Below are 27,640 nucleotides of genomic sequence, written 5' to 3' on the forward strand. Positions count from 1 at the left end.
CATTTTACCAATTTTGGGAGCAAAATTCCCAAACGATCTGAAAATTCATTTTCATCTTTATAATTCATGACAGCGATGTTCATTTTGTTTAACCGCTAGCTTCATGCAGAAAATCGCCAACAAATAATGAGTAAATCTGAGTAAAACACATCTGACTGACAAAAACAACATTGACAAGCAATGGCCGCTATAAAGCAGAGACAATTACAGTACTGGATCAGATTCCTGAAGCGAATAAGGCTAATTCCGGGTTTGCCGATCAATTACAATAAATAAACAAAAATTCCAGGCACGTGACAAAATACAGCTATAAAATATAAACTCTCGAATTGAAAACCAAAAGATATATGAAAAAGAAATAAGAAACAAGAAATATTTTATACTGAAACTCAAAATTATTTTTAGTTCACAAATTTTCATGTCAAAATCCAATAAAATGTGACACTTTTCTTAATCACTAAAAATATTGATATTAGATGTTTTTATTATGTAAATATATAACTACAGATCCAAGAGGTAATTTTTTCTCAATTTTGAAAGGCCAGTAAAAATCTGGAAGAGCAAGTGAATTTAGAAAAGTGTTAGGCAGTAAGCCTGCTTGACCAGTTAACATACATCTTATTTCTATTCCTAAACTGTTACTGTCTTTGAAGATAAAAAAGGCTGTAAACTTTTATCACATGTGCCCCTTAAGAACTATGATATTTTGATACTACTATAAACTTGATCTCCTTATTTTTATATTGAGTGCCTTGTTGTCAAGTTTAAAAAAAAAAGAACAGAAAATGAAATTATAAGTAGCAATCATGTAGTTTCTTACTTTATTTTCACAAAAAAAGATAATTTTTAATGAACTAAACACACTAAAATTCACATCTGGTATATTTTTTGTTTTCCCAGTTTCATTGAAAATCGTGTAAAAAAAATTCCCAAAACTGGCCAGGGTCCTTTTTCCCAAAGTACCCAGGAAAAACCCCTGTTGTTAAATAATGGAATTCAAGTATAGTCAAATATTGCTCTGATCTCTTTGACGGCAGTAGGTTTGGACTTGCGGGGGACACGGATGCCAGAGAGCATTCTAGGTAGAAACATGGAAATTGCAGACGAAGGCTAGGGGCAACAAGTTTCTGTCTTAAGATTCATTATAGTTTGTGCTACAGGAGAGTATGTGGTGAATAAATAGTACATACATTTATTAAACAACTTCCCTCCTGTAGCACAAACGAGGAAAGAAATGGTGTATGATCAATCAGCTTGATAATGGACCTATTGTAACTTTGTGACAGAAACTTGCCTAAGCAATTTTCATGTTTTCAAAATGAACTGCACTCTGACATCCCATTGCCCCAGTGACTCAGACATTAGCGCGATCTTTGGACTAATAAAACATTTGAATGGTTATGGACATTTTATGAATTTGATGAATTTGAGTTGTCTTCCTTTTACCTGAAAATATATTACAATGTACAATGTTATACAAATGTATTCATTAAAAGGGGGACGAAAGATACCAGAGGGACAGTCAAACTCATAGATCGAAAACAAACTTACAAGGCCATGGCCAAAAATAAAAAGACAAATAAGACGGGTGTTGAGAAACCTGTAAAAATAAGTTGAAAATAAACACATATTCATAATACTTTTTAAAGTGCTTTCCTTCTCTGACCATAGTTTTCATGTATACAGAGCTTGATGTCTTTTGATGTAGTCTGGGGAAAGAGTTTTTAGTGTATTTGTTATATTTCCCTAGTTAAACAGATTTATTAAGGTATTCTTGTTTCCTATTACAGAATGTTGTGATTGGCAATTTTGATCTGTCAACCCCAACACCACCAGGATACAAAACCTACTATATATCAGCTATGAGGATGATTGAGTGGAGTAAGTATCTATAATAAATAGTATATATAAAGGTTAGTCTATGTATATATGTATTATTCTTCCATCCTTTCATTCCCAATCAGGTTAAAATTTGGTTTAAGATAGGATAACATTTTGGTTTAAGGTAGGTTAAAATTTTGTTTAAGGTAGTTGGTCACCATAACTTGAAACTAAGTACACATGTTTATTATTAAATGAACTGTTATATATATATGTCTAATGAGGGTTTTGGTTTTGTGGTTCACTGAACATGGAAATATGATAGTGCAAGAGAGGCATGGTGTCCTATGGACACTTTATTTGTGTTCATCAAGGTTCAATTAGAAGTGGGGGTATATATTGCATGACATCACATGCAACTTCTTGTTATTCAACTTAAAATGATACTCTTTTTGACAAAATTTTGTTGTCTACAGCCTTTAATAGACAATTTGTTTGTAATATTACTTCTTTTTAATTTCAGATCATCTTCAACCTGTAAAATTTAGTATAGTCAATAAACCTTTACTGTCACAGCTATTGGGGATGAATGATACAAAACAGTTTGTTATACTTAATTTAAATGGATCATTTGTGAGTATTTGTGTACAAAAGAAAATTTTTATATTGAAATAAAAAATCTTCTTTACCACAGTTCGGTAATCAAAGTGTTATTTCTGTAAGTTCCCTTTCATTTAAACAGTTTTAATGGCTTTATACAGAGAACCTTTTTGGTCTGGTAACTTACACATATGTTAACTGCTTAATGTTCTTAATCATAGCCAAAAAAAAATTCAAATGTTGAATAGCTAGAGTAAAGTAATGTCTTAATTTTGAAAAATATTATTAATATACTAGATATAATTATTTTTTGTGTCACATACATGTGATGGACTGTGAAACTCAGATCAGGAGATTGGGAAATTTTGGTCAGTAGATTAGGACTCAGATCAGGAGGTTTTTTATGGACATAAGTTTTGTCCCAAATGTAACAGTGTGATGTAGAAATTGTGTTTTAAAGTGTTATTTCTTCAACTTTCCATTCAAATGTATTATGTTACTTGTACTTATAAATGTTCTTTATCTTTAATCAATCTATTGTTTTTATTGTTTTAGAACATTCTTTAATTTCTTCTTTTTGTTGCTTTTTCATTTCTTTATTGAGTTTATTCAGTAAAACAATCACTGCAAACTGGACATTCTTTCAAGCTAGAAAGTTTATTTATATCTTTTATTTTATGCTATCTAAAAATTTCCAACTTCTTATATGTCATACTTTTTATATAAATTTTAACTTAAGCCTTGAAAAGAAGTATAGAACCCTCAAATAAATTCCAAATTTTTGTTTTTTTTATTTGTCTTAAAACATTTAAAATCATTTAATTACCATCCATATATGATTATTTGTTCAATTTATATTTCATTTATATTCTTTTAACAATTTTCATTATTTAAAGGAAAGTAACTTAAAACAGGAGAAATCAAGGGAAGTAACCTAAAATTTATTTCAAATATTTTTAAATACACAAAGTTTTTATTACACAACGGCAGTTGGCCTGAGGTAAAAATCGTTGATTACCAGTATGTTTGACACCCAAGCTGGCAAGTGAAGCCATATAATTATGCATGTTCATTGATTTACAGGTAAAATTTAACTTCAGATATTGTCAGTTACACCTGAAAGTTTTCATTCATGAAATATTTCATACACGGGATTTTTTTCTCTTCAACGGGAGGACGGGAGGAGACCCCTGAAAACGGGATTATTGTCCTCCCGCCGGGAGGTTCACATGTATGATGTCAAGTGTTTGCTGTCTCATTGACTTTATACTCTATATCTCTCTTTTTCATAAGATAAGAATGAAATATTAAAGTAATTATTTGGGGGGATTGTGATTTTATGTGGTGTGAGATTTTATTAAGGAAATTAAAAATAAATTTTGTTGACAGATATATCCAGCGAAGAATAATTTTACTGCTGACGGTATAGTCAAGTGGATTAACGAACACAGGTATGAGGTGAGAATGTAATATATGTTTTACTTGGTTCTGTAGATATTTTTGTATTTTTGTAAAAATATGTTTTATTGTTGTATTTATATAATATTCAGATAAATTAATATTGGGAGTCTTTGGGGACTTATATGACATCAGAGAAAAATATTTTATAAAGTGTATTACCGCTTACTTTTTGTACGAAGTATAAAATGTATAGTTTAGTATTATATTCCTTTTTGTTCTGAATTTGAAGGAAAAAAAGCAATGAAAACCAGATATGAAACATTTATTTAATAGAAATTGATGAAATGAGATGAGTTTTAAATTTGTAGACAATTATAAGGTATAAAACAGATTTGAAAACATTGAAAGTAATTCAGATATAATATAATCTCATTTAAGTTATAGAATGTATGTCTGCTCCAGATAGACAATATTCATATTATAGGATTTGATTATTTAACTACACCCTTTTGCTATTGCTTTGTATATGGTTTTCTTGTTTCTTTGCTCTGTGTATTCATTAATCTTTGTGGATAGCAATTTTCATTTCATTGATTAAGGTAAAATTGTATTTTTTCATGGATTTAGGTAAAATTTTGGACATTTGATTTTGTGGTTTTACAAAAGTCTGTAAACAAGCCTAAAGAAAGATCGTTGAACATTTAAACTTATGGTTCACCTGTTCCAACAGAAATCGGTATCCCACGAATAATAATGAATCCACAGTATGTGAAAGTGTACTTAACTTATCCACTTATTTTATAAATTATAGAACTTAGTGAAATGGATATCAGTTCCAGGACATAAGAGTCTACAGTTATCTACACAATTAAACAGGGGACCAGTTTTATTGGTCTTTGCTCCAGTGAATAGGCTGCATACAGTGGACTTCTATCACCTCATAGTGAGTTGTTAAAGAGTTGACTGCGGATTTTACAAGTTTTCAACCAAATTTGTTAAACCAAGTATTTTAGTGTATTTTTCATGATTTCATGTTTCATTACATCAATACATATTTTTCATTAAAAAAAAATATATTGCAAACAAAATATGTTGATGATATTTCTGATATAAGGTTCAAACAGAGGATCAAAAGTTATCACTATTTATAATGAGGTGACCACAAAAGACTGCAGACTTGATGTTTATATTTCTGCATCAGATATCACTTATTTTAGGGAATTTGGCAGACTTGATGTTTATATTTCTGCATCAGATATCACTTATTTTAGGGAATTTGGCAGACTTGATGTTTATATTTCTGCATCAGATATCACTTATTTTAGTGAATTTGAACATACAGTAATTGCAGAATACATAAGTTCTTCTGTTTGGTGAGAAAGATTAAATAAAATTGATATATAAATTAAGCTTCAGAGAATTTCTTATGTTAACTCTAAGAAGATGTAATTAACATAAAAAAAAATGTAAATAAAAAATAATTGTTTTCTTAACTGTTCAATGTTTGATACTGTGTTTGTTTTTTTCAGTTGAGAGAATTGGTATTACAGTACCGAAACTGTCATAACAGAACATTCATCATTTTATTGGAGGGTCTATTGAGACGAAAGAGAGAACATGCCATGAAATCATTGGTGCTACCCAAAGACTGCCTTCCTCCTCTTGTTAGCAACATGTCATGTTGTGTATCTTTACACCGTCAAAAACATATTTGTGAACTTTGTAAACGCACGTTTGATTATCAAGTCAAAGACAGTTGTCAATTTTCTCCTATGGAAGAAGACATTCCCAAAAGAGGATTTGGAAATTATAGAGCTCCATCATGTTTGGATTCTTATCAACATTATAATGTGAATGAGTATCGGACGTTGATATGTAAACAATGTGATACTTTATCTAGTCATTCCTGTAGCATCAGACGTAGTACTGATGGTTATGTAAATAAACTTGTCAATAATTTTTCAAGGTTGAAATGCAAAAGACTGTCTTTCCAAAAATCACTGTATCTCGATTCTGAACAGAAGATACATAGTTCTGACATTGATCGGGATCCATTGACTTATGAATTTACGGGTTTTAAATGTCGCAGTAATAAAACAGTGAATGTTGTGTTATTAGATAAAAACAAACATCAGGCATTTTTAGACAGACTAGGTACATTTGTACCAAAGGAGAGTAATATTTCAGTATCTGTGATCATTGATAAACAAGTAAGTATGATTTTATCACTATAACCTACAGAAAAGCTGGCATTGATAAATATTTAGGCACTTCAGTGATTGATGGGCTAACCCGGCCACATTCTGTATGTGCCTGTCCAGAGTCAGAAGCCTGTAGTTCAGTGGTTGTCCTCGGTTCACGTCCATCATATCTGTTTTTCGTAAATTGTTTTGTTATAAGTTGGGCCGTTAGTTTTCTCAATTGAATTGGTTCATATTTTTCTTGTCAGGGCCTTTTATAGCCGACTATTGGGTTTTTCTAATTGTTGAAGGCTGTACGGTTGCCTATAATTGCTTACATCCACTTCATTTAAACTTTGGTGGATAGTTGTCTCATTGGCAATCATACCACATCTCCTTATTTTTTATAAGGAGTTGATTATCATTTATGAATACAGATTACTTTATTCTATTACCAATATACATATATATAAAAGATACTGATGAAAGATAATTATTTACAAATAAGATGGAATAAAATCATATAGATAAATATTATGGCACTACAAATTGCCTTTGCCAATGTAAAATCTTTCCAAATGCAAGTGAAAACATTTTTCTTTATAAATATATACATCAAGGCTTCTAAAACGGTCATATATTCCGGACATTTGTATAATGTCCGGTAAAAGTCCGGCTGGGCAAAGCACGAAACGGTCATCTACTTTTTAGATTTCAAGGCTTTCTTAAGAGACGGTCATTTTAACATAATTCGCGATCTTTTTGACCCAACCTTTTGCCTTTAACAGCCACATATTTCCGGTCATAAAAGTGACATGATCATTAAGTACTATCAAAACAACCCATACTTTAATACCTTCTCATTTTAATCAAGGCTAATTAGTTGCCGAACAGCTGAAATTTACCTGTTCAGGTGACGGGTAAACTATTTTGAACCGGACATTGATCGGTCTATTCAAAGTTATTTTCCTACATTTCACCGGTTTGCATCTAATTAATTTAGTCAAAGAGATTTAAATTATCAGAAATACATTTACAAATAAGATTTGATGAAAAAATTAAAGAGGTGAAAATGAAAAATCGTCATAACCACGTTGTTTGAACCAGAGACATGTCTCTGTTTGAACTAGTACACGTGTGCGCATGTGCATGTGCGCAGGTGTGAAATTTAATTATGCATCCTAATTTCTTTAAAAAATGCTTAAATTGTCATTGATACCTTTATCTCACGTTTATTTCGAATATTTTCTTGAAGAAATAACGTAGAATGAGCTACTTACACTCATTCATGCTTTGCAAACGTACATGGAATTTACGTATCCGTCTCTGGTCCATGTTTTACCATTGTCAAGATAACATCCGGTTTCAGATTTAAAAACGAAAGTAAAGTTTTTGACAACGTTATTTTGCACAAATAAAGAGTCTAAGGCAGATTATGTACGCTGATGTTGCACACTTCGGATGATGCACTGCCAATTTAACAGTTTACTTCAGAACTTCGAATTTGAATCAAAGAAATTTTAATATCGTTTTTTTTTAAATATCAATCATTGGGATGGCCAACTCGGCAACTGATTACCATAATTGCCTTTTGTTTATTTAGTCTTAAGGGATTAAAATCGGGATAATATATAAAATGTCCGGCTGGCTAAAAATAATTTTGGAAGCCCTGATATACATACAAGTTTTTCCTTCCAGAATTTTGTCTAAGAATGGTAGTATTGATGGTTTTAGCATGAAAACACTCGCTTTATCAGGAGCATTGTTAACATACATGTACATGCTATATGATATGATTTAAGTTTTTATACACCCCCAGTGCTAGAAGGGGCATTATGTTTTCTGTTCTGTGTGTCTTTCCGTTTTTGCATTTGTCCATCCCATATCAGGTTAAAGTTTTTGGCTCCGGTAGTTTATTATGAAGTCATTGTCACATCAACTCCAAACTGTACACATGTTAATCGCGATGTAAACCTATTTCATAATATTCTAAATTACAGTTGTACACATATTCATGTTTGTATTGCATTTTATAATTTTTCTCTTTTAATTAATTAAAAGCATTGTTTTTTTATAGAATGAAGTCCAGCATTTTCTCAGGCAGCCATTTACTAAGCTTAATATTGGTAAGGCTCTATAAGAGTTTGAGGCAACTGTTTATGTCTGTTAAAACTATGGATGTCAAGAACTACTCACAATCTTCCAAGTACAATGTATAGAATATGACAATTATATTTGATTAATCAGGTTTAAAAAAATTAGATATGGATTGTAATATTTAAGTCGTTTGCATTAAATAATAGTTATAAAATGTCAGCAAATGTCTTATTTTATGAAAATTTGAACATTTTAACATTTATGAATAAGTTTATATAATAATATTTGTCATAGTTCATGCAATTTGCTTGAAAGTTATATCAGATTAAAATTAAATCATGGAAATTTTTTCTAAAAATTCTTGCTATTGTCATTTGCATTTCATATGAAAATATTGATAAATATCAATTGTCAATTCAACATAATTTGCACAAACTTATTTTATTTTAAAATTTGTATTTACTTTTCTTCAGGGGACATTTGAATGTGAAAATTTGACCAGCAGATAAATTTCGCTGAGATAATTGGTTTAACAATGTAACCAAAAAGTAAAATTAACTTGGAAATCATGTCAGAGTATGACACAATAAAATATCATACAATATGAGCATGACACCTTAATGATATTATGCAAGAGATATTTTCACACGTCAGACTAACACTTATATTTACTTTATACACCCTTTAAAACAAAAACAAATTATTTATTTTTAGCTCACCAGCTGGTGTCCAGCATCGTCTGTTGACTTTTACAAAAATCTTCTCCTGTGAACTACTGGGCCAAATTTAACCAAACTTGACCACAATCATCATTGGAGTATCTAGTTTAAAACAGGTGTCCGATGACCCCATCTGCCAACCAAGAAGGCTGACATGGCTAAAAATAGAACATAGGGGCAAAATGCAAGTTTTGTCTATTATTTTGAAAACCGTTATAAATTTGAGAAAATTTGACGCGGGCACAAATTTTCAGGATGTTGAGCTCTACCAATTGTCCATATACATCAAAACTGTCAGACAACTTCTTATAGGAGTTATTGCCCTTAAATGACAAATTTTACCTTTTTTAGCTCACATGACCTGAAAAGTCAAGTTAGCTTTTCTCATCACTTTGCATCCGTCGTCCAGCGTCTGTCGTCCGTCGTCCGTAAACTTTTACAAAAATCTTCTCCTCTGAAACTACTGGGCCAAATTTGACCAAACTTGGCCACAATCATCATTGGGGTATCTAGTTTAAAAAATGTGTCCGATGACCCCGCCAACCAACCAAGATGGCCGCCATGGCTAAAAATAGAACATAGGGGTAAAATGTAGATTTTGGCTTATATCTCTGAAACCAAAGCATTTAGAGCAAATCTGACATGGGGTAAAATTGTTTATCAGGTCAAGATCTATCTGCCCTGAAATTTTCAGATGAATCGGACAACCCGTTGTTGGGTTGCTGCCCCTGAATTGGTAATTTTAAGGAAATTTTGCTGTTTTTGGTTATTATCTTGAATATTATTATAGATAGAGATAAACTGTAAACAGCAATAATGTTCAGCAAAGTATGATCTACAAATAAGTCAACTTGACCAAAATGGTCAGTTGACCCCTTAAGGAGTTATTGCCCTTTATAGTCAATTTTTAACCATTTTTCGTAAATTTTTGTAATCTTTTACAAAAATCTTCTCCTCTGAAACTACTAAGACAAATTTAACCAAAATTGTCCACAATCATCATTAGGGTATCTAGTTTAAAAAATGTGTCCGATGACCCTGCCCGCAAACCAAGATGGCCGACATAGCAAAAAAATAATACATAGGGTAAAATGCAGTTTTTGGCTCATATCTCTGAAACTAAAGCATTTAGAGCAAATCTGATGGTATAAAATTGTTCATTAGGTCAAGATCTATCTGCCCTGAAATTTTCAGACCAATCAGGCAACATGTTGTTGGGTTGCTGCCCCTGAATTGGTAATTTTAAGAAAATTTTGCAGCTTTTGGTTATTATCTTGAATATTATTATAGACAGAGATAAACTGTAAACAGCAATAATGTACAGCAAAGTTAGATCTACAAATAAGTCAACATGACCAAAATTGTCAATTGACCCCTTAAGGAGTTATTGCCCTTTATAGTCAATTTTTTACAATTTTCATAAATTTTGTAAATTTTTGTAAATTTTTACAAAATATTTTCCACTGTAACTACTGGGCCAAGTTCATTATAGATAGAGATAATAGTAAGGAGCAAGAATGTTCAGTAAAGTAAGATCTACAAACACATCACCATCACCAAAACACAATTTTGTCATGAATCCATCTGTGTCCATTGTTTAATATGCACATAGACCAAGGTGAGCGACACAGGCTCTTTAGAGCCTCTAGTTTTTCATTTTTGCCTATTTTCTTGAAAATTATAATAGATAGTTATAGAGAGAAACATGGAAAATGCAAAAATGATCAGCAAGACAAGCTTTACAAATAAGTCTACATGGTCAAAGTCGTCAGTCAACTCCTTATTAGAGTTAGAGTTATTGTCTTTTGATGACGATTTTTACCAATCTTTTTGCCCACCTAGGGGCATTATGTTTTTTCGGTCTGTGCGTCCGTTTGTTCGTTCGTCCGTTCATCCTTCTGTTCGTTTTTCCGTTTGTTCGTCCATCTGTCCCACTTCAGGTTAAAGTTTTTGGTCAAGGTAGTTTTTGATGAAGTTGAAGTCCAATCAACTTGAAACTTAGTACACATGTTCCCTATGATACGATCTTTCTGATTTTAATGCCAAATTAGAGTTTTGACCCCAATTTCACGGTCCACTGAACATAGAAAATGATAGTGTGGTTGAGGCATCCATGTACTATGGACACATTCTTGTTGCCTTATATCTTAAAAATTATAATAGATAGAAACTTAAATAAGAAAAAATGATTAGCAAGACAAGATCTACAATTAAGACATTACGGAGGAAATCGTCTGACGACTACTTATTGGAGTTATTGCCCTTTAATGACAATTTTCACCCATTTTTTTGCGTTTTGCATTATATGACAAAAATTATAATAGATAAATAGACACTTTAAATCACAAAAATGATCAGCAAGTCAAGATCTACTAACAAGTTAAATTTTGCTGATATAGCTAGGTAGACTGTGACTCTTTATAGGAGTGATTGCCCTTAAATGAGGAATTTTTTTACCCTCTTTTGTGTTTTGAGCAAAAACTAAAGAAGATAGAGAGAATCTAAACAGAATAAATGATCTGCAATACAAGATCACGAAGTTGGTGAGTGTCCTTTGTTGAATATGCACATATAAATAGACCAAGGTGAACGACACATGCTCTTTAGAGCCTCTAGTTTAACAAAACTTTCTAACAAAATGCTTTCTCCCTTTCATTTCAGCTAATTTTGTTATCAATTTTACCAGAGGTGACCTTCCTCGTCACATGAGGTCAGAGGTTACCAGAGGGTCATGTGTGAATGAGGTGTGTGTATCTGATGCTACATCAACAACATTCAATAGTATTGTTTTGGATGAAGATAAAGTAAGTTTTGTGGCTCTAAATTATAACATTAAGTTTAGGATTGGTTGTATGCATCATTGCTGTTGGCCTAATGTTCAGTATCTAAAATTTGATGCCTATTTAAGAACAGTTTTTATCATAAGACATTTTGTTAAAGATGTGCTGGATTTACCTGTGAAAAAAGTTTCCATGGTTTTATACATAAGAATTCCGAAGTCTTTCCATTGTCCATCCATAAATTTTATTTAAAGTCTTAGATTCTTTAACTACTGGAACAATTTGAGCCTTGTTAACTTAAATAAATATTCTTGTTCTGATACTGTCATGATGGCAAGAAATCAGCTGCTGGTTTGTATTTTGTAATGGTGAGCACAAATAAATTAACCATGTAAACAAAATTAAAGTCTGTTATGATTGTCAGTGGGATAAAATGCTACTTTCTCTGATTCATTCCTTAAAATTACAGATGGCACAAAAATAGATTTCCTATCCTAAGGAATTTTCTCTAAGGTTTACTGCATGTTGAGGGTGGGATCATATTGTTATACCTATTCTGTCTATCTGTCCCCAGAGTTCACGAAAATGGTCGGTCCTGTCGGTCCTGTCGGTCAAAATGAGGCTCGGACCAGTATTTTGAAGGCTAGTGCCGGTCCCGATGACCGATGTAAAAACGGCTGTTGTAGTGCATATTTCGGCACTTTTTTACATCGGTTATTAGATGTACCGCAACTGTTTCCAATAAGTGTTTACCATGGTTATCAGATGTACCCGCTGCCAATTTCCGGTACTGGTTTACGGATTTATTATAAACAAACCAAAGCGGCGATCTACACGTGGCCTACTAAATTTGTGCATAGAGCCATCCCTGGCAAACAATCGGCGATTGAACCCTACAATGGAGCAAACAAATACTGTAACAGCCGAGAAAGTGATTCAGATGATGAAATGGATAGTGAAGATGACTTTAAATAAGAACAATCAGAAGACCTCCTGAACTGGTCCTTCATTGTTAATTTGCCTGTGGGTGCGAAGAATAAAACTAATATTAATAAAGTTATTTTTCGATAAAATATATTATTAATTTTATTTCAGGATAAAATTGACAGATTTTGTAGGACTGGCTAAAATTTTGTAGGACTGACAAATAATCATGCTTTGTCGGTCCCATGACCGACGGGTCAAAATAAGTTTTCGCGAACTCTGTGTCCCACAGGATATCATGCATGGTGTTAGTACATAAGAAAAGGTTGGGAATATAATTAATATTTAGGTTTTTGTCATTTTCTACAAATGACAAGATTGGTGAGTTTTATCATTTCTTTGAGAAATTATGCAAACACTGCATGTCTAGTACGACTTACTTCTCAAAGTCTTTCAGATTTTAAGCTAGAACTTTTAAATTATACTGACTTTTTGTACTTTACTTAGGGTGTGTATTACCAGAATTCTGATTATCTTTTCTGATAAACTTTTGTCATTTTTTGATGAAATTGTACATGCAGGGTACATTGTTTGTTTAGCTAATATTTCCTACAGTTTTCAAGGTAGAACTTTTATTACAGTTTTCAAGCCACAGTTGGTGTTTTAGCTGTATATCATTCATCTAGAACAGTTGTACATCATATAGCTTTATCATGGTGTACATTTGATATTATTAGTATTCACGTTTTATTACCCGCTGTTAACTTTTCAAGGAATAGCAGCAATTAATTGTCATAGATAATGGAATAATCATAACTAACACGAGGGCATCAAATTTGTCTTTCACACAAAACCATTTCAAGTTGTACTGTAATACTTAATCTAATGTTTGCTGATATACAGGTATGTTCAAATCTACTGTTTAGACATCATTGTTTCATTGGGCCTCTGTGGTCGAGTGGTTTAAGTAGTCACAACTACTGTATCACTAGCCAGTCAACACTTAGGTTGTGAGTGACTCCAATCTTAATTGACTAGGATTGTCAGTTTTCCTGCCAAAGGTTGTTGGTTCTTTCTGGGCACTCCGGCTTCCTCCAACAATAAAAACTGACCGCCACGAAATAGCACAATAGTGTTGAAAGTGGCGTTAAACACCAATCAATCAATCAATGTATAGTTTCATGCAGCAATCTTTAATCAAATTATAAAATTGAGAATGGAAATGGGGACTGTGTCAAAGAGACAACAACCTGACCGAAGAGCAGAAAACAGTCGAAGGCCACCAATGTGTCTTCAACACAGCGAGAAAATCCCGCACGCAGAAGCTGGCCCCTAAACAAACATGTACTTGTTCAATGAAAATGGACGTCACACTAAACTCCAAAACATATAAATGAACTAAAATTAAAAAAAAACATACATATGCATACCTGTCAACCTATGACAATGAAAATGCAGGTGATAACCTGCATAGAAGAGTGAAATCTCAGGTCATAACGCGTATTAACTTTTTTCGAGCTGAATTTCAGTATTTAGGGGACATTTTTCTTATAATTTATATCAAAGTTTCCAAAACATGTCCACATGGTTAAGTAATTTAAAATTATACATATTATTATTCCATTGCACCTGGAGGCCATTGATAGATTTGTGTTACATTGCCTTAATACCTGTTCATATTCATTCCATGACATACAATGTGCCAACTTGTGTTTTCTTTACATACATTTGTGCAGCTTTAAACAGTAGAACATATCATAGGTTGATATTAGAGTTTAATAAAATAAAGTTAAACAATTAAAGGAGGTATAGATGAAAAAGGTTATTTTCAAAATTTTTATTTTTTAATTGTTCTAAGGTAGAACAAGTAAAAGTATTATTCTGATATGTTTGTGCATTCAATTCATTTTAGATTTAATCTTTTTACAAAAAAAACATAAGTTTAAGGAGTATATTGTGAATTGACAAAAAAGGGGAAGTAACTCAAATTGTTTTAAAACAACTTTGAAATACACAAATTATTTACGACCTAAAGCTAAGGTAATTGGTGTTAATTAACAGTGTGTTTGACACCAAAGCTGTCAATGAAGCCATACACTGAAATGGGTCAATTGAGCTGAGTTTACACAGCTAGTTGAACTTCTTGTCCAGGAAGAATTACAAATTTGCCGGTATTTCATTGAAATCACTTTATATCTAATCAGTCTGAAGGCTAAGGAGTCCGGTGAAAACGGGTTATTTTCCGAATTCCCAGGTTATTTGGTCACCCGGCAGGTGTTCCGGGTGACCCCTCAGAATTGTGAAAATCTTGGGTCACACCTGTTGAGATTGTCGCGGGAACATAACGTCCATACTATTGTACTTGTCCATTGTCGACGTCGTATTGTCAGTGACGTCGCCTTGGGCGGAAATACGTTAGTTGTATATAAAATGTAATGGCTGAACAGTTGTCTTTATACACATTGCCTAACTATCATCTATATTTATGCATAACGTCCGTACTATTGTACTTGTCCATTGTCGACGTCGTATTGTCAGTGACGTCGCCTTGGGCGGAAATACGTTAGTTGTATATAAAATGTAATGGCTGAACAGTTGTCTTTATACACATTGCCTAACTATCATCTATATTTATGGTACCGTGACCAATGGATCTCGAAAAATTGAAATCAGTTCGATCTGGGAACAGAAGCGCTGTTACCAGACTATTCCGCAGGTTAGATGAAGCAAAGGAGAATACGAATTTCGATGAAGAAGAAGTCTTTGCAACGCTCGGAAAACTTGTGCAAAAACAAACATTGTTTGAGGACTTAAATGAACAAATTCTTAAGTTAACAGAACCGGAAGATGTGGAAAATGAGATTATTGATTCAGATGAATATTCACTGACTATGGAAACGAAGATTCGACACATACGTAAGTTCATACAAAATGTCCAAACCCCGCAGTCCCGTCATATTGAATCACATACTACAACTCACACGTTAAATCCAGAAACTATACCGTTTGTTCCAACGCACAACATAACCAACCCACACAACGCACAGTCGTTTGAAAACCCGTCTGTACAAGCCAGTCACACATTTAACACGCAACAAAGTACATTTTCGTCAACTAGTAATCAGAGTCACCGCCTACCAAAACTTTCGCTTCCAACCTTCTCAGGCAACATTTTAGAATGGCAAACTTTCTGGGACTCATATGAGTCGGCCGTACATCTTAATCTGTCACTTACAAATGTACAAAAATTTAATTACTTGAAAGCACAGCTAGAACATGAAGCACTAGGATCAATAGCAGGTTTCGCACTAACAAATGTAAACTACGATGAAGCCGTAAATTTGTTAAAAGAGAGGTTCGGTCAACAAGATAAAATCATAAATGCATACATGCAGGCATTATTAGAAATTCCTTCGCCTAGAAATCAGTTAAGAAGCTTACGAAGTTTTTACGATAAAATGGAAGGTTACGTCAGGGGATTAGAAGCTTTGGGTCAAACACAGGAAACATACGGTACGTTACTTGTTCCCATTATTATGAACAAATTACCCGGGGAAGTCAGAAAACATCTCGCGCGAGAACACAGAACAAAAACTTGGATATTACGGGACCTCCGTAAAAGCATATTAGACGAGATAGATATAATGGACGCAGGACAAGAGATAGAGTCAACACACAATTTGCCCACAACATAGTCTTTCTTTGCCGGAGCGAATTTCCCGAAGTCCAAATCTTACAAGAATATTGAGACTAGACCTTGCGTTTTCTGTCACGAAATACACGCACCTACCCATTGCAGTAAAATAACCGACACAGAATCCCGTATGAACATAGTAAAACGTGATAAGTTATGCTTTAATTGCCTTGGTAAACACAGACTAAACGAATGTAAATCTAAACACACATGTAGACATTGTAATAAGAAACACCATACAAGCTTGTGTAATGTACGTCTAACAAACAGCATAAAACCAGTCCATGAGGTAAGCCATAGAAACGGGGGTAGTAACTCAGCACATACGAATTTCCGCGCGAAAGATAATCAGAGCAGCAACCCGCAAAACCCACCATCTTCAAATTCGACAAACGTTCACCTCGTAAATGATAGTCATACAACGGAACAAGATACTACCATTTTGTATTCACAATCGACAGAATCGCGATCAAATGTACTTTTGAAAACCGTCGTAGCACAAGTAGGGTTGAATCAGCTCTACACCGAGACAAACATTCTTTTTGACGAAGGAGCGCAAAGATCGTTTTTAACGCAGAACTTAGCGAATAAACTCAACTTACAGATAGAGGGAACAGAGATAATACATTTATCGGCATTTGGAGGTGAAGAGAAAAACGCGAGACACCTAGAAAAGACAACAATCTATCTGAAAACCGATGCAGGACACGTATTGCCAATCAAAGTACTGATAGTACCGATGATAGCCGTGCCTCTACAGAATCACATACGTAATATTGATACACAAAATGGTTATTTGCGTGGTTTAAAGTTAGCTCACACGATGACACAGCAAGATTCATTCGAAATATCGTTGTTAGTAGGCGCAGATCACTATTGGGACATTGTAGAAGACCATATAGTACGGGGAAACGGTCCGACCGCCGTGAAATCCAAGATCGGATATTTGCTTTCGGGACCTATATACGGTAAGAAAACTAACACGTCGAAAACTAGCATGTTTAATGTTCTAATATCACACAAAGTTGAAGAATACAATCTAGAGAGATTTTGGAATTTAGAATCAATAGGAATAAATAGTAAGGAGGTAGACGAAGACGGTGATGCATATATTAAAGCCTATCAGGACAGATCAATTGAGTTCCGAAAAAATAAATATTTCGCTAGGTTACCATGGAAACAGGATCATGATGAATTGCCTACAAATTTAGCAGTCACGAAGAGAAGGACAGAAAACGTCATTAAAAGACTTACTCAAAACCCAGATATGTTAAAGAAGTACGGGAACATCATACAAGAACAGGAACGTAGGGGATTCATAGAGAAGGTGGATGAAACAGCAGAAACTTCAGAAAAACTGCACTACATTCCTAATCATCCAGTACAGAAGGAATCAAGCACTACGCCTATCAGAATTGTTTACGACTGCAGTTGTCGCCAGTCGCCTAATTCGCAAAGCTTGAATGACTGCCTCTTGGATACACCGCCGAAGCTAAACGACCTGACAAAAATTCTGATGAGATTTAGAGCCAACCCTGTCGCCATAACAACGGATATTGAGAAAGCCTTTTTACATGTAGGATTAAACGAGGATGACCGAGACACTACACGTTTCTTGTGGCTAAGTAACCCATCCGACCCAACAAGTTATTTACAGACTTACAGGTTCAAATCCGTCCTTTTTGGAGCGACTTGTTCACCGTTTATACTAAACGCCACAATACTGAAACATTTACAACGTTACAACAGTAAAACAGCTACATTGATGGAAAGAGACTTGTACGTGGACAACATTCTGACAAGTTTACAGAACGAGGATGAGGCTGATACGTATTATAAGGAAGCGAGAACAATGATGAAAGACGCCGGATTCAACCTACGATCGTGGACGTCAAACAGTGAGAATATACGCAAGCTAGCCAAGACGGAAAATGTACTAGATATGGACATAAACACAAAAGTACTTGGTATGTTATGGAATAGCAAATCCGATGATCTGATGTACCAGAAATGTGATATTCCAATACGAGATATTGAAACAAAAAGGGAGATTTTGAAACATTCGTCGAAAATATACGATCCACTTGGAATACTCAGCCCGGTAACAATAAGAGCAAAGACACTAATACAGGATCTATGGAAAAGTGGACTGGATTGGGATGAACAAGTTCCGGAAAACTTTAAGGCTACTTGGATTAATGTAGCAAGCGACTTAGAGAAAGCGACACAAATCGTCTTTCCGAGATATTATTTCTCCGGTAATTCTACTTCGGAACAACTTGAACTACACGTATTTTGCGATGCCAGTCCAAAGGCGTATGGAGCGACCGCATATCTGAACAACGGAACCGAAACTGCGTTACTGATGGCAAAAAGCAGAGTAGCGCCAGTGAAAAACCTAACATTACCGCAACTAGAACTTATGGCCGCGGTTATTGGAACTAGACTAGCGTCACATGTCCAATCGACTTTCGAATGTAAAAACGTGGTTTTCTGGTCGGATAGCTGCATAGTATTGCACTGGTTAAAATCATTGAAACCGTTAAAACGATTTATTGCGAATCGAGTGAGAGAAATAACGGAATCTACAAATCAACATGAATGGAGATATTGTCCAACAGAATGCAATCCAGCCGATCTCTTAACACGAGGAATTAACGCCGATCAATACATTGATAGTGTCATTTGGAAAAAAGGACCAAATTGGTTAACGGATCGCACAAAATGGCCAGAAATAACTCCCACAAGTAAAATGGTAATGACAATTACAGGAGAAAACGACGAAGAGGAATTTCTAAACAATGAAGTTCATACTGATCACTATGGTATTAGTAACGTTATAGACATTTCGAAATATGGGACTTTCAGGAAATTGATTCGAGTAACTGCTTACGTTCAGCGGTTCATATCTAACTGCCTATATACCAAACATCGGAGAAAAGGTGGAATTTTGACGACATATGATATAAATACCGCGGTGCGTTCATGGATATTAGATTGCCAAGAATCTTCATATTCAGCCGAAATAAAAAGTTTAAAGGACACACGAAATAAAAACACAATGAAATTTCCAAGAATAAGACAATTAGGACTCTTCATAGATGACGATGGTCTTGTGAGATGCAATGGAAGAATTCACAATGCACCGATTTCAGAGAATACCAAATTTCCGTACCTTATATCTGCGAATCATCCACTTACCAAACTGATTGTGATAGACGCACACGAACGTTCACTCCATTCTGGACTTAATGCTACGCTAACTTTTGTACGACAATCGTATTGGGTACCGACACTTCGACAATTTATTAAGAAGTTATTGAATAAGTGTGTAACTTGCCGCAAAGTTATGGGAAAATCTTACAGCAAACCGGACCCGCCACCGCTTCCGAAAATAAGAGTACAGGAAGCCTCGCCATTTACCGTCACAGGGGTCGATTATACAGGCGCTTTATACGTAAGGGATCAAGAAGGAACTTTAAAGAAAGCGTATATATGCTTATTTACGTGCGCATCGACTAGAGCAGTTCATCTCGAAGTAGTTCCAAACATGAGCGAACATTCATTTATTCAGGCATTTCGACGCTTTGTTAGCCGTAAATCTCTGCCTAAAATTCTAGTATCTGACAATGCATCTACATTCATTGCAGGATCTGAGGAAATAAAAAGATTATGTGAATCGGATATAGTAAAAGATACTTTATCAACACACGGTGTAGAGTGGAGATTCATACCGAAACGTGCACCATGGTATGGTGGATTCTGGGAGCGCTTGATTGCTCTTACGAAGACAAGTTTGAAAAAAGTGCTTGGACGATCGCAAGTTAACATGGAAACATTACAAACAATTGTTGCGGAAATAGAAACTATCTTAAACGACAGACCGCTTACTTATCCATCGTCCGATATCAAAGACTGTGAAGCTTTAACACCGTCTCATCTACTATACGGAAGGCGCATTTCAACATTACCGTACCCACAACCAGAAATCGATAACATCACCGACCCGACTTACATGGGACATTACGATCTTAATAAAAGTGTACAAAGACAAACGCAATTGATTCAACATTTCTGGAAAAGATGGAAATCCGAATACCTTACGTCGTTACGTGAATTTCATAGGACTACCGGAAAAAATGAACAATTAATAAATACAGGAGACATCGTGCAAATTCACAACGAATCTCCGCGTATAAACTGGAAAATTGGGATCGTATCCGAACTGGCGAGAGGTAACGACGGACTTGTAAGATCTGCACGAATAAGGACCAACAATGGGGAAACAACTAGACCGATCGCAAAACTATATCCATTAGAAGTTACACAAACGATGACAAACAATTCTAACGTTCCAATAGATGATCAGCAGGAAAATATGGAGAACAGACCGAGACGAAAAGCAAGTCTTAAAGCCCGTGAGACCATACGGAAGTGGATACACCAATGATGTGAAAGACGACCATTAGTGATGTAATTGATAGACAATTACGCGTTTTAGTGCAAAGTTGAATTTTATTCTTATTTCATGAGTGACATTAATTGATTTTAATTGCTAAATGTAATTTCCGTTTTAAATGATTTCATGTTCTCAGTATTTCAAAGAAAAACACAACGCGAGAGACAATTTCAAAGTATTATTATTTATTGATGGACAGTTATTTATCAGTGAAACGATTGATCAAGGGATAATTGAGATTATTTAGAAAATTGTGATATTTTTTACTACACCCACAGGATCCGGGCCGTTGACAGGTATGCAAATGTATTTTCAGGTATAAATGTATTTATACTACTTGTAATACTATAAATGATTAAAATATTTTGTAATAATACCAAAAATGCAAATGATGACTGAGCTTTTGACACCTCTTATGCGAGGGTTTCAGACACGATGAATATAAAAAGCTTAAATCAATAACTGATGCATGGGTATTAAAAAGTTTGAACAAAATTCAAATATTTCATTAGAATTAAACTGTCACATTGAAAAGTCAGGGTGTACTGCACATCTAGTATGGCTGACTCTTCTTTCAGATTTCAAGCCAGAACTTTTAAATTATGCTGACTTTTTATACGACCGCAAAAAAATTTTGCGGTCATATATTGGTATGACGTTGGCGTCGTCGTCCGAGGACACATTGGTTTTTTTGCACTCTAACTTTAGTTTAAGTGAATGGATCTCTATGAAATTTTACCATAAGGTTCAATACCACAAAAGGAAAGTGGGGATTGATTTTAGGGGTTATGGTACCAACAGTTAAGGAATTAGGGGCCAAAAATAAGCATTTTTGTAACTTCCAGACATAACTTGTGTGTTAATGTATGGATCTCTCTGACATTGTACCACAAGGTTCCATATCACTAAGGGAATGATGGGATTGAATTTGGGGGTAATTGCCTCCAAATTTTAGGAATTAAGGGGCCAAAAAGGGGCAAAAAAACAAGCATTTTTTCTAGTTTCCAGACAATAACTTGTGTGTAAGTGTATGGATCTCTCTGACATTGTACCACAAGGTTCCATATCACAAAGGGAATGCTGGGATTGATTTTTGGGGTAATTGCCTCCAAATTTTAGGAATTAGGGGCCAAAAAGGGGCAAAAAACAAGCATTTTTCTAGTTTCATGACAATAACTTGTGTGTAAGTGTATGGATCTTTATGAAATTGTACTACATGGTTCCATATCACAAAGGGAAAGCTGGAATTGAGTTTGGGGGTAATTGCCCTAAATGTTTAGGAATTTTGGGCCAAAAAGGGGCAAAAAAAACCTTTTTTCTAGTTTCCAGACAATAACTTGTGTTCAAGTGTATGGATCTCTCTGAAATTGTACTGCAAGGTACCATACCACAAAGGGAAGGCTGTGTACATTTTTGTATTATTAATTTTCACATTTTATTATCCCCTGTTAAGGATGTACACCTCTGAGGAGCCAAACATTTCTAGAATTAAATTTTTTTTCTTAACCTGATTTTTGGGTTTATAAAACTGTAAGAAAGTAATTGATGAAGAAAAAATCATATGGTGGTGCACTTCTTTTTATGCTACAGCCATTTGAAAGTACCCATTTTTAATGATTTTTCTATTTTCATCAATTTTTTACCTATTTTTGGGCTATTATCATGAAAAAAATCACAGTTTTACAATTAAACTTGTGTTCATACTTTCACTACAGATGAAGTGGACCAATCTGAATACATTTGACTTTAAAAAACTATAGGTTGGTGTTGATATAAGAAAGTTTTATAAAAAATTTGTTGCTTTTTCGTGTCATAGACCATACTGTCAATTTTGTAAATTTGGGATTTTTCTCTTTTTTTAGAACAAGAAGCATGCTATTTCAACTTCTTTGTTATAAATGATTGAAAAATACATATCTAAGAATTTTGAAAACAAAAAATTGATATGGGATGACCCCATCATCATGTACATATTTTTGGTAAAATAATTTCTTTGTTCCCCTCACCCATTTTCTCAATATTTTGGCTGATGACATACTCCGGATTGGTTATAAAATTTGAAAATTTTATTACTCAGAAACTACTTTTGTAAGTACACAATTTTTTCACAGAGTTTAGTTCAATTATGATATTTTTTAAATTCATTAATATTTTCCACTTGTATCACATGTTTTGGAAATAATTCCTGAACAAGATTTTAACGAGACTGAAACATCAGAAGACTACATCCTTAACTTTGCAAAACTTAAGTTTGGAAATTTGAAAGAAACAAAAGCATAACTTGTCTGTAATAATGGAATTAATCATAGCTACTTGGAAGCATGACATTTGTCTTTCACACACCACCATTTAAAGTTGTACTTTAATGCATAACTGTTATCTAATCTAAATCTAATGTATGCTGTACTGTGAATTACATGTACATTCAAACCTCTTGTTTAGGCATCATCTTGTATAGTTTTATGCAGCAATCTTTAATCGTGTGATGTATTTTCAGTGATATATTTATACTGCTTATAATACAATAGATAATTAAAATGTTTAATACAAATAATGCAAATGATGACTGAGCTTTTGACACCTCTTATGTGAGTGTTTCAGACACGATGAATATAAAAAGCTTAAATACAAAACTGATGCATATGTATTAAAAAGTTAGACAGGTGAACACAATGGGAATATTTTATTTAAATTAAGGTGTTCACATGGAAAAGTCAAGGTGTCCTGGAATCATTTAATAAATTTCCACTAAAATTGCATCTCATGATTTGAAAAATGTGATTGAAAATGATATCCGCTTAAAGTAGATTGTACAGTCTAAAGTCTTATGATAAAATCAACAAAAAAGAACTTAGTATGTCTGCTACATTAATTGGACAGGATGATCAAGATTTAAGGTATTGTGTCCACCTTGTGACCACTTCATTGTGGATAGGAGGAAATATAAAATCAACTAGAGATGCAGTGTATATTGTTTAATTGTTCAAATGTGTTGGATATGTCAGTTATGATCATAATGATGAAGAGAGTTATATATGATTTTGTCTTTACAGGATGTTATGATGAAGAGAGTTATATATGATTTTGTGGTTACAGGATGTTATAATGAAGAGAGTTTTATATGATTTTGTCTTTACAGGATGTTATGATGAAGAGAGTTATATATGATTTTGTGTTTACAGGATGTTATGATGAAGAGAGTTATATATGATTTTGTCTTTACAGGATGTTATGATGAAGAGAGTTTTATATGATTTTGTGTTTACAGGATGTTATGATGAAGAGAGTTTTATATGATTTTGTCTTTACAGGATGTTATGATGAAGAGAGTTATATATGATTTTGTGTTTACAGGATGTTATGATGAAGAGAGTTATATATGATTTTGTCTTTACAGGATGTTATGATGAAGAGAGTTATATATGATTTTGTCTTTACAGGATGTTATGATGAAGAGAGTTATATATGATTTTGTCTTTACAGGATGTTATGATGAAGAGAGTTATATATGATTTTGTCTTTACAGGATGTTATGATGAAGAGAGTTTTATATGATTTTGTGTTTACAGGATGTTATGATGAAGAGAGTTATATATGATTTTGTGTTTACAGGATGTTATGATGAAGAGAGTTATATATGATTTTGTGTTTACAGGATGTTATGATGAAGAGAGTTATATATGATTTTGTCTTTACAGGATGTTATGATGAAGAGAGTTATATATGATTTTGTCTTTACAGGATGTTATGATGAAGAGAGTTATATATGATTTTGTCTTTACAGGATGTTATGATGAAGAGAGTTTTATATGATTTTGTGTTTACAGGATGTTATGATGAAGAGAGTTATATATGATTTTGTCTTTACAGGATGTTATGATGAAGAGAGTTATATATGATTTTGTCTTTACAGGATGTTATGATGAAGAGAGTTTTATATGATTTTGTCTTTAGACTTTACAGGATGTTATGATGAAGAGAGTTATATATGATTTTGTCTTTACAGGATGTTATGATGAAGAGAGTTATATATGATTTTGTCTTTACAGGATGTTATGATGAAGAGAGTTATATATGATTTTGTGTTTACAGGATGTTATGATGAAGAGAGTTATATATGATTTTGTCTTTACAGGATGTTATGATGAAGAGAGTTATATATGATTTTGTCTTTACAGGATGTTATGATGAAGAGAGTTATATATGATTTTGTCTTTACAGGATGTTATGATGAAGAGAGTTTTATATGGTTTTGTCTTTACAGGATGTTATGATGAAGAGAGTTATATATGATTTTGTCTTTACAGGATGTTATGATGAAGAGAGTTATATATGATTTTGTGTTTACAGGATGTTATGATGAAGAGAGTTTTATATGATTTTGTCTTTACAGGATGTTATGATGAAGAGAGTTTTATATGATTTTGTCTTTACAGGATGTTATGATGAAGAGAGTTATATATGATTTTGTCTTTACAGGATGTTATGATGAAGAGAGTTATATATGATTTTGTCTTTACAGGATGTTATGATGAAGAGAGTTATATATGATTTTGTCTTTACAGGATGTTATGATGAAGAGAGTTTTATATGACTTTGTGTTTACAGGATGTTATGATGAAGAGAGTTTTATATGACTTTGTCTTTACAGGATGTTATGATGAAGAGAGTTTTATATGATTTTGTCTTTACAGGATGTTATGATGAAGAGAGTTATATATGATTTTATGTTTACAGGATGTTATGATGAAGAGAGTTATATATGATTTTGTCTTTACAGGATGTTATGATGAAGAGAGTTATATATGATTTTGTCTTTACAGGATGTTATGATGAAGAGAGTTATATATGATTTTGTCTTTACAGGATGTTATGATGAAGAGAGTTATATATGATTTTGTGTTTACAGGATGTTATGATGAAGAGAGTTTTATATGATTTTGTCTTTACAGGATGTTATGATGAAGAGAGTTTTATATGATTTTGTCTTTACAGGATGTTATGATGAAGAGAGTTATATATGATTTTGTGTTTACAGGATGTTATGATGAAGAGAGTTTTATATGATTTTGTCTTTACAGGATGTTATGATGAAGAGAGTTATATATGATTTTGTCTTTACAGGATGTTATGATGAAGAGAGTTATATATGATTTTGTCTTTACAGGATGTTATGATGAAGAGAGTTATATATGATTTTGTCTTTACAGGATGTTATGATGAAGAGAGTTATATATGATTTTGTCTTTACAGGATGTTATGATGAAGAGAGTTATATATGATTTTGTCTTTACAGGATGTTATGATGAAGAGAGTTTTATATGATTTTGTCTTTACAGGATGTTATGATGAAGAGAGTTTTATATGATTTTGTCTTTACAGGATGTTATGATGAAGAGAGTTTTATATGATTTTGTCTTTACAGGATGTTATGATGAAGAGAGTTTTATATGACTTTGTGTTTACAGGATGTTATGATGAAGAGAGTTTTATATGGTTTTGTCTTTACAGGATGTTATGATGAAGAGAGTTTTATATGGTTTTGTCTTTACAGGATGTTATGATGAAGAGAGTTATATATGATTTTGTCTTTACAGGATGTTATGATGAAGAGAGTTATATATGATTTTGTCTTTACAGGATGTTATGATGAAGAGAGTTATATATGATTTTGTCTTTACAGGATGTTATGATGAAGAGAGTTTTATATGATTTTGTCTTTACAGGATGTTATGATGAAGAGAGTTTTATATGATTTTGTCTTTACAGGATGTTATGATGAAGAGAGTTATATATGATTTTGTCTTTACAGGATGTTATGATGAAGAGAGTTATATATGATTTTGTCTTTACAGGATGTTATGATGAAGAGAGTTTTATATGGTTTTGTCTTTACAGGATGTTATGATGAAGAGAGTTATATATGATTTTGTCTTTACAGGATGTTATGATGAAGAGAGTTATATATGATTTTGTGTTTACAGGATGTTATGATGAAGAGAGTTATATATGATTTTGTCTTTACAGGATGTTATGATGAAGAGAGTTATATATGATTTTGTGTTTACAGGATGTTATGATGAAGAGAGTTATATATGATTTTGTGTTTACAGGATGTTATGATGAAGAGAGTTATATATGATTTTGTGTTTACAGGATGTTATGATGAAGAGAGTTATATATGATTTTATGTTTACAGGATGTTATGATGAAGAGAGTTATATATGATTTTGTCTTTACAGGATGTTATGATGAAGAGAGTTTTATATGATTTTGTCTTTACAGGATGTTATGATGAAGAGAGTTATATATGATTTTGTCTTTACAGGATGTTATGATGAAGAGAGTTATATATGATTTTGTGTTTACAGGATGTTATGATGAAGAGAGTTATATATGATTTTGTCTTTACAGGATGTTATGATGAAGAGAGTTATATATGATTTTGTCTTTACAGGATGTTATGATGAAGAGAGTTATATATGATTTTATGTTTACAGGATGTTATGATGAAGAGAGTTATATATGATTTTGTCTTTACAGGATGTTATGATGAAGAGAGTTATATATGATTTTGTCTTTACAGGATGTTATGATGAAGAGAGTTTTATATGATTTTGTCTTTACAGGATGTTATGATGAAGAGAGTTATATATGATTTTGTGTTTACAGGATGTTATGATGAAGAGAGTTATATATGATTTTGTCTTTACAGGATGTTATGATGAAGAGAGTTATATATGATTTTGTCTTTACAGGATGTTATGATGAAGAGAGTTATATATGATTTTGTGTTTACAGGATGTTATGATGAAGAGAGTTATATATGATTTTGTGTTTACAGGATGTTATGATGAAGAGAGTTATATATGATTTTGTCTTTACAGGATGTTATGATGAAGAGAGTTATATATGATTTTGTGTTTACAGGATGTTATGATGAAGAGAGTTATATATGATTTTGT

General features: G+C 33.1%; 1 protein-coding gene across 1 annotated transcript in view; it reads left to right on the forward strand.

Annotated features, from left to right (window-relative positions):
• The window catches only part of LOC127708812 (thioredoxin domain-containing protein 11-like), a 71,783-nt gene that overhangs the window by 13,301 nt on the left and 30,842 nt on the right, over nucleotides 1-27,640 (forward strand). The window contains exons 5-11 of the mRNA XM_052213951.1: nucleotides 1,791-1,881; nucleotides 2,345-2,454; nucleotides 3,811-3,879; nucleotides 4,634-4,765; nucleotides 5,352-6,032; nucleotides 8,080-8,128; nucleotides 11,480-11,622. Of these exons, the coding sequence (XP_052069911.1) occupies nucleotides 1,791-1,881; nucleotides 2,345-2,454; nucleotides 3,811-3,879; nucleotides 4,634-4,765; nucleotides 5,352-6,032; nucleotides 8,080-8,128; nucleotides 11,480-11,622 (1,275 nt within the window). The remainder of the gene's footprint in view (nucleotides 1-1,790; nucleotides 1,882-2,344; nucleotides 2,455-3,810; nucleotides 3,880-4,633; nucleotides 4,766-5,351; nucleotides 6,033-8,079; nucleotides 8,129-11,479; nucleotides 11,623-27,640) is intronic.

This window comes from Mytilus californianus, unplaced genomic scaffold (genome assembly GCF_021869535.1).
Source record: "Mytilus californianus isolate M0D057914Y unplaced genomic scaffold, xbMytCali1.0.p SCAF_7, whole genome shotgun sequence".
NCBI classification, from domain to species: domain Eukaryota; kingdom Metazoa; phylum Mollusca; class Bivalvia; order Mytilida; family Mytilidae; genus Mytilus; species Mytilus californianus.